Below are 13,299 nucleotides of genomic sequence, written 5' to 3'. Positions count from 1 at the left end.
TTTTTTTTTAAGATTTTATTTATTTATTTGACAGAGAGAGACAGCGAGAGAGGGAACACAAGCAGGGGGAGTGGGAGAGGGAGAAGCAGGCTTCCCGCAGAGCAGGCAGCCCGATGCGGGGCTCGATCCCAGTACCCTGGGATCATGACCCGAGCCGAAGGCAGACACCCAACGACTGAGCCACCCAGGCGCCCCAGTCGTCCCACTCATTCTTATCATTTTTCAAAAGATCCATGGAGGGGCGCCTGGGTGGCTCAGTTGGTTAAGCGACTGCCTTCGGCTCAGGTCATGATCCTGGAGTCCCGGGATCGAGTCCCGCATCGGGCTCCCTGCTCGGCGGGGAGCCTGCTTCTCCCTCTGACCCTCCCGTCTCATGCTCTATCTCATTCTCTCTCAAATAAATGAATAAAATCTTTAAAAAAAAAAAAAAAAAAGATCCATGGATTAACTCTTTCTTATATCAGTAGGATACAAAAATCTCAATTAGAAAAGGGACAGGTCAGATGGTCCTGGCCATCCTTCCACTTGGCACCTAACAATTCCCTACAGTAGGTAAGCCCTGGGGTCACTGGTAAACCTTCCTAGCCAAGGGGCTCCTCTACCATCTACACACTGTGCCCTGAGTCCCACCATCTCCAAGCCTGGAGAAATCTCAAGGACTCACCCTCAAAACCAGACTGGATGCTGCCACATTTAAAATTTCTGAGTGTGTACTGAAACACTACAAAAGCGTATCTTTCCTTCGTTATTCAAATGATCAGGAAAATAAAGCATGAATCCAATAGCTGCTGTTCAAGTTGCAAGGACTTTTAAAACCGGCACTGAGAAGAAAACATCTACTAAGCATGTTCTGTGTTCTCCTTTGGTTAAAGTAGCCAATCTGCCCATAAGGAAAGATTCTGCACAATGATGCAGGGCAGGGACAGGCACAGGAAAAGGGCCTGAGGCTCATGGGGAAAGTGGGGATGAAAAGAGAAGGCAGTGGAGGCAGAAGAACAGGAAGGAAGGGAGCACTCGAGATGAAGTCCTGGTCGGGAGCTGGGGAGACTGGAAGGCACACGGCGTCCAAGTGAGGCCACCTCATGGACAGATGGTGTGGTTCTGGGGAGAGGGCAGGAATAGAGGCAAGGACAGGACTCCTTCATGTACAGCAATGATCTAGTCATCTATGATGCTGGAAGAAGCAGGGGCCCCAAGAAACAGCACGAGAGAAAGGCAGGGGACTAAACAAAGTCCGTGTCTAAGAGCTCAGAGGAAGCAGCGGCAGGACAGCAGTGAGGGGCACAAGGTCACAGAACCGGGCGCTGCACAGGCTCCCAAGGCTCGAGAGGCAAGCAGGCTCCAGGGCTGCCGAGCCTGAGGCGTGAGAACAGAGGGGAGCCCACGTGCTCAGTGTGAGGTGGTTCCAGGAGGGTGGGAGAAACTGGGACTGCAAACTGGAGTTAGTACCGGATGAGGCTCTCAAGGGGGGAGGAGATGAAAGGATGGAGAAAGAGCAGACACTAAATCAAGAGGACAGGAAGGCCACTGCTAGGAGCAAGCCTGAGACCATATGAAGGCAGACGTCTGTGAGGCAGAGGGAGGAGGAGCTGTGGGGGTCAGAAAGTAGAGGCAGAAGCCCCAAACAAGACAGTGGGTGAGGGGACCAGGTAGGCCATTAGGCAAAGGGATCTGAAACCAAGGGAAGGCACATATTGGAGGGTACCAGGAATAAAGCCTGGAATGCAAGTGTCCAGAGGGTTAGACACACAGATGCAAAACCAGGCAGGGAAGCAAAGAAAAGATCTAGATGGGAACAGCCGCCATCTCCCAAGAGAGGTCAGAGAAGGCAGCCCCGTCTGGACAAACGGGGCCAGGCACAGAGAAGCCAGGGAAGCCAGGAGCGCAAAAACATGCTCCTTTCCCCTGGCAATAACCACAGACATGGAAAGCTCGGGGGGGGCCCCCCAGAATGTTACAAAATCAGTGCAAAGACGGGATTCTACTCATGCACCTGAGGCTAAGGTCCCTGCCTCATTATATCCTAGGGACAGCCCGCTTCTGTGCATCTGTTGGCTGCCTCACCTAAGAGCCTACTTGGGAGCGGAGAGGTAAGCCCAACACACACATCACCTTGAAGAATAATCTGGTAAGAAGTGGAAGTGTTCAATACTCACAGGAACAATAAGCCCTTGCCAAGTCAATAAATTAGCTTCATCAACCTGGATGTTACGGAAGTTTTTCATTCCACATTTGCGGATTTCTTCAAGCTCCTGTTGATTAACAAAGCATAAAGGGGTGTCAAACACGGGAAAGCACCACACATTAAGATCCCTCCTGACTCCCTCAAATTAAACCGAGTGCCAACACCAGTGATGACCAAATTTCAGAGTGTGGACTAGTCTGCGCCCAGTCTGGTTAAGAGGCCTGGAGCCACAGTGGTCCCCTCAAACCCATGCCCCAGACCTAGACAGGCCCCCACCTCAGTGACCCCACAGAACTTAGTGGGACAGATAACCTCCTTCTGCAGACATATCGCCTCCTCTTGGGGCTGGTCACCAGACCTCTGCTTGAACACCCTCAGACCCCTGCACAGGGCAGCAACGCAGGAGGGGTGCAAGAAAGGTGCTACAGACCTGACTCCTTCCAACCAAGATTTATTAAGCTATGAGTCAGATGCTGAGGACTAGGAGCAAACACATACCCACCAGGTTTTCTACCCAGTGCATAAGTGTGATTTCAGATCTCAGACTCAGCATGGACACTCGGCAAAGAGAACAACTATCCAGTCTGGGATGGGGAGGGGGACAGGAGCCTTTCACTGGCCCTCCGTTTCCTCGGCTTCAAAACAGTAGTTAAGACCCACAGCTGAACACAATGAAGGGGAAACCCTATTGTATGCAACAGAACCCTTTGCAAACTGTCCATGCAGCAAATGCCATTTCGTCCAGAAACCATGACCACAGGGACTAACCACTTCAGGGCCCTGCCTGAGAGGTCTTTAGTCTACAATTGTCTGTCACTTGTTTTTCAACTGTGCACCACTGCTTTTCCAACAACTCCAGTCAACACCCAGCAGGCATTATGACCCAAGACCCAATGTGGGCCAGCCTGCTCACATTCCCAAAATTCCTCCATTCTCAGACCCCTGCACTGACACAATCCCTCCAATGTCCCAACCTGGCCTCTTGTCCTTGGTACACAAGCCTCCTCTGCATCTCTTGGGTACCTTCTTCTACATCCCTAGAGCACCACCCAGCTGAGCAGGCAGGACAGCTTCCTCAATGGCCCTGGCTTCCTCCTTGTTGGTCTAGCCCATGCACCCTTTTGCAACTGAGAAGCCCTTCCTTGTGTGGTGTGGCTCACAATGGCACAGACGTTCCGAACCAGCCTCTCCATCAAGCCCAAAAGATCCTTTGCACCCCACATTCCCATCACACAGGCAACAGTTCAGAAGGTCCCCTGGGGAAACAATTCCAGAGGAAGTAGGAACGAGCCAGCGTTACAGGTTCTAAGTTGGAGGATGTGTGTGTGCCCGGCATAGAGCAGGCTGAGAACAGTGTCGCAAATGAACACGCAGAACAGACAGATGGGACATGCTGGTGCTTCATGGCAGGTGACACACCCGACCAAGTTTCTTCCCACAGGGTGCTGCTGCTTGTCAAACCTAGCTGCTCACCACAACCATCTGGGCTTAGGCCCCAGTCCTGGAAATTCTGGTCCAGCAACTGTGGGGTGGAGTCTGAAATGTGGATTTTTAACAAGCTACACAGTGAGAAGAGAGAGCCACTGCCACTGAGAGAAGAGCTCCATTTCTAAGCAACGCTCAGCTTCCATAAGGAAGCTAGTTGCAGTGGTTGTGGCCCCTGCAGTGGGGAAGGCATGGTCCGGCCCCTCTTCCTGAGCCTGCAGGAAGGACAGTATGGAACCTGAGAGACCACTCAACCTGCCAACTGCCATCTGGTCCTCCTGCTAATGATGAGGACTCATCAGAAATGCTCCCCTGGGGACAATGAAGCCTTCAGGAGGGGGAATAAATAAATCTCACTCTACCACTCTGTCCCACTCCCCAAACAGCATATAAGTTCCATGAGGGCAAGCTTGATGGCAGGGATCTAAAAGCCCCAGGAGCTTCCAGTCATGCTCAAACACTTGCTTAATTATCAGGATAGTGAAGGGACAGGAAGCTGGGGACTGGGGAGGAAAAAAAGGCTCTAGGATGGGAAAGGCTCTCCATGTATTTGATTTTCTGGTCCCTGGTGCAAGATACTAGAGTAAGATTCCCAGCTAGAGACAAATCCTACCAAGCTATCAGAAATGTTTTAAACCAAATATAGGCAGGAAAACAATTCCAGATAGAAGTTTGAAACTGGACAACCAATGAGATTAAATTCAATTTTCATGGAAGGAAATTTGTTGTAAAATAATCTGTACATATACTCTATGGTTTCAGAAATCCACATACTAACAATAGGAAGTATCAGTAATAAACCCAAGAAGGTAAATTTCAAAAGAATTACAAAAATATGGCAAGATGAGACTCAACTGTAAGATGGCAGTGAAAACCTGCACCTTGCTCAAGACAAAGGGAGGAAGGAGTGGGCACTGTGGGCAGGGGTGCAGAGAGGGCACCTACTGGTGCTCTGATATCAAGAGACATATGAACATTGGGGCCCCCAGCTGGCTCGGTCAGTACTCAACTCAATCTCAGGGTCACGAATTCAAGCCCCACCCTGGGCATGGAGCCTACTTAAAAAAAAAGAGAGAGAGAGAAAGATACATGCACAAAGATAAAAACCGTACTGAGGGAGAGGATGCCATCCCTCCTACCCCCTGCCAGAGAGGAAGGGTGACACTAATGTTGGCAGAACTGGGAGACTCAAGGACTCCAAAGCTCAGTTATCAATTGCTGGTTATCAGATAAACTCTCAATTTACCTTGCTGTCAAGTTAAGCTCACCAAAGAGCGGAAGAAGCAACCTCCTTTGCATAATTCTAACCAACAAGGAAGAAGTGATTATAAGGCAGAAGTGAGAGAAACCAAGACAAGCAAGCAAGCAAGCAAGCCCTATAATCTCCAGGGAATGCTGGGCAGCCCTAGGAGAGCCTTTCTCAACAGGGTGGTGCCAGCATCCAGGCAGGACTCTGCACTTGAGCATCCCGAGCCCTGCCCATTACATGCCAAGCATTTTGACACCACCCCACCCTGATATCCCAACATCCTCTAGAGCCCCAGCTGCTGAGAACCCCTGACACCATCAGTGGCCAGGATGCTAAAAGTCCTGCATTGCACAGGAGGTCCTCCAGTCAAGAACCATTAGGCCCCAAATGTCAATCACACCTCCACCAAGAACAACTTGAAGAAGATGGATTCAAGTCATTCAGAGAAAAGACAGATTGATATGAAGGTCTGAGACTCAAAAAGGCAAGATGACTTTAGAGGCTTGACAAATCCTCAAGCAAAAGTGCACCCCTATAACTGAGAATGATCCTGAGAAGGAATTTAAAGAAACCAATGTAAATTCAGAGTTTAAATTCAAAAGGATATTATTACAAATGAGGGGGAAAAAAGGGACCTGACAAAGGAAAACTGAGAGTGGCCCAGCTCTAGAACAGAATCAGGAAGACCAAAGCCTCTAAGAATGACAGGAGCTTACAAAATATGCCCACAAAGGTTTGTTTCAGTTCTGCAAGAAGCTGTCCTGGGTCAACTGCTCCAGGCTGATAGTGCCATACTGACAAACCGAAAGAAGAGCACAAGGGAAAGCAGAACCAGCCAACTAGCTCATTCCTTCTCCAGGCAGGGGAGAGCAGACTTCCCAGCCAGGGCAAGTGGTGAAGGAGAAAGACAACAATGCTTCTCAAAATGAGGTCTATTTCTGAACCCAGAGGTGGATCTCAGTGTATTGAGGGAACCCAAAAGAGCGTGAGTGCGCTGCCCAGCTCTTCAAAAGGGGAAAAGCCCACTGCCTAGACTCCTGCCCAGAGAGCTTGATGCCCATGCCAGGCCAGAGTGCAGCAAGCTCCAGAAACAGATCACTGCCTAACAGCCCTGAGGGACTAACAGGAGACAGCCCTGACTCCAGCAGGGGTGGACTACTCCTGCATGGAAGCTTCAGCTCATCCTTGAGAGGACAGCAGGAGACAGCTATACACAGTGGGCTCTCTGTCACACAACTATGATGTATGCCTCTGAGTTAGGGAAAAGTGTTTAACAAGGTCTTTTTTTTTTTTTTTTTGGAGATCTATGATGGGTGCTGGAAAGGCAACCATTCAAAATCTCCCCAGACAACCCTCACACAGGACCTGACAACCCTTCAGGAGCCAGTGATTCGTAACTAGCTTGTGACCATGGTCCTCTTTAAAAAATCCAGACAGGTGTACAGAGGAAAAATGAGCTGTGAAAGCCAGAGCTGCTTCAGATGTCAAATCAATGCTATGGACAGCAAGTCACAAGGTAGGGGTGCTTATACAGTTTAAAAAAAGCATATTTGAGGGTGCCTGGGTGGCTCAGTTGGTTAAGCAACTGCCTTCGGCTCAGGTCATGATCCCGGAGTCCCGGCATCGAGTCCTGCATCACGCTCCCTGCTCAGCGGGGAGTCTGCTTCTCCCTATGACCCTACCCCCTCTTCTGCTCTCTCTCTCACAAATAAATAAAATTTTATATTCGATAGCATCCTGTAATTTCATATTTGTTGAGTGGAAAAGAGCACACTGTACCCCTAAAGGAACCACAGAAAGTAAAGCTGAGCGCCATCTTATTGGCTGTTGAGATGAGGTTAGAATAGCAGAGAAGCCCTATTCTAGGAACCTGGAGCAAGGGAGGCCCAGCAAGCAACAGCAGAGGGTAATTGGTTCATGGAAGAGAGGCTGTCAGACAGGCCTTGAAGGATGGGGAAAAACCAAACCACTGCAGAGAAGAGAACAGGTGTGTCCGTGTGTTAGAAATGTATACAGGGCCGTGGAAGGAAGAAATCACCGGGTGTGTTTGGGAAGCAGCTGGGAGCCAAATTTGGCTGGAGTGATAACTAATGTTGGGGGACTCTCAATCAGAGAGTGCACCCAAAGGCCCCAGGGGAATTATTCAACACTCATATGCAGAGAGGAGGGGCAAAGAGGGAGGGTGGAGGGAGAAAGCCTGAATCGTGCCTAGGCCTCATTCTAGACCTGCAGAATCAGAATCTCCAGAGCAAGGCTGGGCACCTGTGCCGGGGGATCCCCCAGTAACAGTGAGGCGCACCCCTGCTTAAGAGCCAACATGCACAGGCGCCTGGATGGCTCAGATGGTTAAGCGTCTGCCTTCGGCTCAGGTCATGACCCCAGGGTCCTGGGATCGAGTTCCGCCTCTGCCTCTGCCTCCCTCCGACTCTCATGAATAAATAAATAAAACATTAAAAAAAAAAAAAAAAGAACCACCATGCACGGGGCGCCTGGATGGCTCTGTTGGTTAAGCGTCTGCCTTCGGCTCAGGTCATGATCCCAGGGTCCTGGAAGAGTCCCGCATGGGGCTCCTTGCTCAGCAGGGAGTCGGCTTCTCCCTCTACACCCTTCTCCCCTGCTCGTGATCTCTCTCTCACTCTCTCTCTCTCAAATAAATAAATAAAATCTTAAAAAAAAAAACCCACCATGCTCATCCAATCTGGTCTTTTACAAAGGAAGACACTGAGGCCCTGATTAATTCACTGTCATTTCCATGACTAGAAATAAGCTCCTAAAAGAGCTAACACCTCCCACTGAGCCAGGCACACAGAAGCAATGTAAGGAATCCTTTTTACCCCAACAAGTCTGTGGTAACAGAAACCTGGAAATCTTTCTGAACTTTTTTTAAAAAAATGAACGCTTACTATGATTTACATTGCTTATTTTACTGTTCTCTGTTCTGGATTCCTATAGACAAAAAAATCAGTATTTTGCAATCCCCAACCGTTCTCTTCAACACTATTTTTATATATTATACAGAACATATTTTGATTTGACATGCAGTTGCTTCAACAGCTGTCAAATTGTCACTGGACTAGAAAGAGCAGAGCCCTCTGGAGCCAGACAGGCCTGGGCCTAAACCCCCACCCCACCCTTCATACCACCTGAAGATCCAAGTCTTCCAGTAGTCTCACCTAAAAAATAGGAAACCAACTTCACAGGGCTCTACTGAGAATTACAAGAAACTTTATACAGTGCTTAACACTTAGCACCCTTGATAGATAATTAATGTTAGTTTCATTCCCTTCCGTAATTGTATCACTATAGTTCTTAAAATCCAAGACAGTGTCGAGGCACCGACATACATTCCCTACTCTACACAACAGGGAATAGACATGGTATGGCGTTGACAGCCTATGACCACAACTCATAGGGTCTTAAATTAGAAATGAATATGGGGGCACCTGGGTGGCTCAGTCAGTTAAGCATCTGCCTTCAGCTCTCCCCTCTGCTCTCTGCCCTTCCCCCACCGCTTGTGCGCTTGCGTGTGCTCTCTCTCAAATAAAAAAGATTTGAGAGAGAGAGCATGTGTGCACGCATAAGCAGGGGGCACATAAGCAGAGGGAGCAGCAGAGGGAGGGAGAAGCAGGCTCTCCACTGAGCAGGGAGCCTGATGCTGGACTCAATCCCAGGACCCTGGGATCATGACTTGAGCCAAAGGCAGATGCTTAACCAACTGAGCCACCCAGGTGCCCAAATAAATAATCTTAAAAAAAAAAAGTTTGTCATGGGCGCCTGGGTGGCTCAGTTGGTTAAGCAATTGCCTTCGGCTCAGGTCATGATCCTGGAGTCCCAGGATCGAGTCCCGCATCGGGCTCCCTGCTCAGCGGGGAGTCTGCTTCTCCCTCTGACCCTCCACCCTCTCATGCTGTCTCTCTGTCATTCTCTCTCTCTCTCAATAAATAAAAATCTTTAAAAAAAAAATTTGTCATGTTAAAAAAAAAAAAGACATATGTTTATAGTTGTTGGCACAAAGCTTTTCCAGAAATGACCTGATCAACTGTATCTCAATGAAAGAAAGAAAGAAAAAAGGAAAAGGAAATATAAGGTCGAGGAGTTGCTAAGAATATATAACCACCACACTCCCCCTTGGAGGGCAACAGCTTAGTGTCATCACCTTCAAAATCCCAACAAAAAACAGAAATGGGAAAATAAAACAATAAAAAACACCATATAGAAACGGAGTGATGCTAGGGAACAGGTGGTCTTCTAGGAAAGAGCCGGTTATTTCTGGAGGTAGTCTCCAGAAATTAAGATGCTACAGGTGTGTGCCTTCAGTGCAGGAGATAGGCACCCAAAGCAGCCGTGTGAAAAGCAGGAGCAAGACCCTGAGAGAGAAGCGTGAGAGGTGGTTGGTTACAATACTCTGCAGTGTTTACAACAGAATAGGACTAGAAACTCACAACACCCCTGAAGCCAGGCAGGTCAGGCATATTTAGCTTCCTCTTAGAGATGGTAAAGCTAAAGTTCAGAGAGGCCCAAGTCACAGGCCTTTTACAGGGTACGGCCAGGACTGGAGGCAGAAGTAGAATCTCTCAGCCACACAAAGCAGTGGGTGAGGGTGGTGAAGACTTCCACTGCAAACAGGCAGCGAAGGGGCTCCTATTTCCTGAGCAGGATCCTGGGAGGGCTCAGCCTGCTCTGGAATAGCACTTCCCCAGATTTATGACAAAAGCGTGAACATATACAGCATTTGCCCTAACCCTTCACAGCTGGTCATTAAGTGTTTATGTTGTGCAAGGAACGTTTCTAGGCTCCTCTTGTCCAGGCAAAATGAAACCTGGCAGATGAAGCTGGATGCCTAAGGGAAAGTGACACAAACCTGCCTTAAATCTAAGTACAGTATCACTCTCAAGTAGCAGCTACACAATTGGTGGGACATTAATAATTTGAAAAAACTACTTCCTGCTTTTTTGTGTGACAGGAGCCAAGTAATAATTTTGAAAGAAATGTGCTTTCCAAGCTTGCACAAAGCAACCGGTGGCAATGACACTAAATCATGACTTTAATAATTCCAAAATACTGTACATCTAAACATAAGGTTTCAGAGCCCCCCAAACATGATTCTCTTATTTCAATGAATACTCAGCAAAGGAGGCGGGACCCACAACAACACATCACCCCTTCCATGGGTCAGCAGTATACCATCTTACACTTAGTTATTATCACAACCAGTGTGACAGAAACGAGTCCGTGGCAGAGGTTAAGATCTGAACTCAGGTCCCTGTTATTCAACCATAGCACACTGCTCCAGGGTGGTGGGCCACTTCTCAAGAGATGAGCATGGCCCGGGTCCCAGCTGAGTGGGCTCTGACGCCAGCTCCACACACAGTCAGCTTCTGGATGTTGGTCTTGCCCCTGGAATAGGTTTCTGTCCCCATCTGAACATGGTTATACCTGGCATTCTTGACCTACATCACATATTCCAGAGTCCAGCACCCCAGCACAAGTGACCAGAATGAGAACCCCATGTGGAAAACACATGGCAGGTCTCCTCCTGTAAGGTTAGCTCTTCTGTGCTGCGTTTTCTTAACAAGAGGTACACTGGTGTGAAGTAGATATTCTATTTACCATGTCAGAAGGGACTCAGAGGCTGTTCAACTTCTGAGTTGTACCCATTCTCCAATCCTGTGACAGAGTCAGGCCGCCTCCCCTCTCAGAAAGACAGAGCACCACCATGAGCACTGGATTTGACATTACTGATTGCTTTGCTGGCAAATGTACCTGCTGGGCCAGGGACTGTCAAAACAGTATTTCACTCCTCAGCTGAACTATGCTGGTAAAGAAGCGGGAACAAAATCTGACCAAGATCATGAAGTACAGAAAACTACAATCAACACAGACCTGGAAATGTTAAAAACTGAACAAAACCTAAACCACCACCTAACCTGAAATGAATTCTCCTCCTCTCCACCATGTCCTTCCTTAAAAACCAGAAGCAGCCATGTGAAGAGCAGGAGCAAGACAGAGGGCAGGGAGGCCTGGGCAGTGAGGGTGCCCGACTTCACTGTGAGCCTGTGGGTGGTGGCCCCCAAGCCTCAGCCTCCTGTCTGTCAAGGGGGCCCCTCGCACCTCTGGAATTCTAAACAGACTACGCAAAGGGCCAGGAGGAAAACGGAACAGCCACCAGAAGCAACCTTCCTTAACTTTCTGCTTCAGGGCTGAAAGAGAAGACAAAAAGCAACAGCGTTATTTCTGGGACTGCAACTACTTATTTAAGAGTGTCCTTAGGGCGGATCAGCCAGTTGAGCATCCGTCTCTTGGTTTTGGCTCAGGTCATGACCTCCGGTTTGTGGGATCAGCCCAGGGTCGGATTCTCTCCCTTTCTTTCCCTCTCCTTGCGCGCATGTGTGAGCTCTCTTACTCTCTTTCTCAAATAAATAAATAAAATCTCTTTAAAAAAAAAAAGAGAAAGAGAATTCCCTTCAAATTCCCACCCCCCGGGGCGCCTGGGTGGCTCAGTTGGTTAAGCGACTGCCTTCGGCTCAGGTCATGATCGTGGAGTCCCGGGATCGAGTCCCGCATCGGGTTCCCTGCTCTGCGGGGAGCCTGCTTCTCCCTCTGACCCTCTTCCCTCTCATGTTGTCTCTCATTCTCTCTCTCTCAAATAAATAAATAAAAACTTTAAAAAAAATAAAATTAAATTAAAAAAAAAAAAATTCCCACCCCCTCCTCCCAGCTCAGCACCTTTTGGTGCCTTCCATTGCACCTGGGCTCATCTTTGGACACAGTGACAGTCACTGCACTGCACATAATACACACAGGACAGGGGTGCCTGGGTGGCTCAGTCATTAAGCGTCTGCCTTCGGCTCAGGTCATGATCCCAGGGTCCTGGGATCGAGCCCCGCATCGGGCTCCCTGCTCGGCGGGAAGCCTGCTTCTCCCTCTCCCCCTCCCCCTGCTTGTGTTCCCTCTCTCGCTGTGTCTCTCTCTGTCAAATAAATAAAATCTTTAAAAAAAAAAAAATACACACAGGACAGGAAGAAATAATACAAGGGTGAGATTTTAAGATACTGGGAAGACAAATTTTGAATTCAAGAGCTTTTCAATTTTGCTGAGAAAAGTATACATCTTTGAACAAAGACATATTCACACAGCTGTCTCAAGAAACCTCTTGCTAGGAGAGAGTTTCAAAGACTAAATCTAATTTAATCTTATCACACTTTACAAAGACCCCGCACCATTCCCCAGCTTAATCGGTGAGTCCTCATCAGACACATTTCAGACTTCTGTTGAGAGATCCCGAACATAATAATCAAAATGCAGCCATGTAGCTTAACTGAAAATGCTTCTGGAAGAAAATGTGGGAAAGTCTGGCACTGGTCTCCTAAAAAAAGCCATTCCCAAGACTACAAAAGAGTGTGGCACACACCACAGGTTAGAAAGAGCGCAACAGCATCTCTTGAACTCACAGTTCATACTGTCACTAAAATGCATGTTAATTCTATTTATAAAGATTTAGCTTCTGCGTTAAAAAAAAAAAAAAAAAGAAACCTCTTGCTAGGGGCGCCTGGGTGGCTCAGATGGTTAAGCGTCTGCCTTCGGCTCAGGTCATGATCCCAGGGTCCTGGGATCGAGCCCCGCATCAGGCTCCCTGCTCAGCCGGGAGCCTGCTTCTCCCTCTCCCTCTACTGTTCCCCCTGCTTGTGCTCTCTCGCTCTCTCTGTCAAATAAATAAATAAAAATCTTAAAAAAAAAAAAAAAAAGAAACCTCTAGCTAACCTTAAGGAACAGGTTATTTCAAGAGGCAGGAGAGAGGGGAGGGAAAGAGAATGGGCTCTGCCTATGGTGAGATCATGTCCAGGTATGCTGCCCCTACCTGGCCCAACCCACCTTTTCAGCACTGAGCTCTCCCCTCCTGACAGGCTGCTGTCAGGAGGACATGTCTTGCTGACTGCCGATGATAATAATGATGATAATAATAATGATGATAATAATAATAATAGGGGCACCTGGGTGGCTCAGTCGTTAAGCGTCTGCCTTTCGGCTCAGGTCATGATCCCAGGGTCCTGGGATCGAGCCCCACATCGGGCTCCCTGCTCGGCGGGAAGCCTGCTTCTCCCTCTCCCACTCCCCCTGCTTGTGTTCCCTCTCTCGCTGTGTCTCTCTGTCAAATAAATAATAACCTACAGGTATCTCACACTTAGGATATGCTAAGCACTCTCCAGAACATGTGATATATACTAATTTAGTTCACTTTCACACACAGGTGAAATAAACTAACACAAAGAGATTAAGTAACTTGCCCAAGTTACCTCCAATTAAGATGTGGCAGGCCCAGGATACGCAATCTCCAGAAGCTTTTTTTTTTTAAGATTTTATTTATTTATTTGACAGAGAG

The 13,299-nt window shown here is 48.2% G+C and overlaps 1 protein-coding gene across 2 annotated transcripts in view; it reads right to left on the bottom strand.

Annotated features, from left to right (window-relative positions):
- UBE2L3 (ubiquitin conjugating enzyme E2 L3) overlaps positions 1-13,299 on the bottom strand; it is a 56,800-nt gene that overhangs the window by 36,842 nt on the left and 6,659 nt on the right. Inside the window, exon 2 of one of the 2 annotated variants that reach the window (XM_034989198.1) lies at positions 2,157-2,252. The exons of the other annotated variant lie outside the window; for it this stretch is intronic. Within the exon in view, the coding sequence (XP_034845089.1) occupies positions 2,157-2,252 (96 nt within the window). The remainder of the gene's footprint in view (positions 1-2,156; positions 2,253-13,299) is intronic. 2 annotated transcript variants of the gene reach the window in all.

Source organism: Mirounga leonina, unplaced genomic scaffold, assembly GCF_011800145.1.
Source record: "Mirounga leonina isolate KUSES-001 unplaced genomic scaffold, KU_Mleo_1.0 Mir_481, whole genome shotgun sequence".
Classification (NCBI taxonomy): Eukaryota; Metazoa; Chordata; class Mammalia; order Carnivora; family Phocidae; genus Mirounga; species Mirounga leonina.
This window is presented reverse-complemented; position numbering and strand designations above follow the sequence as displayed.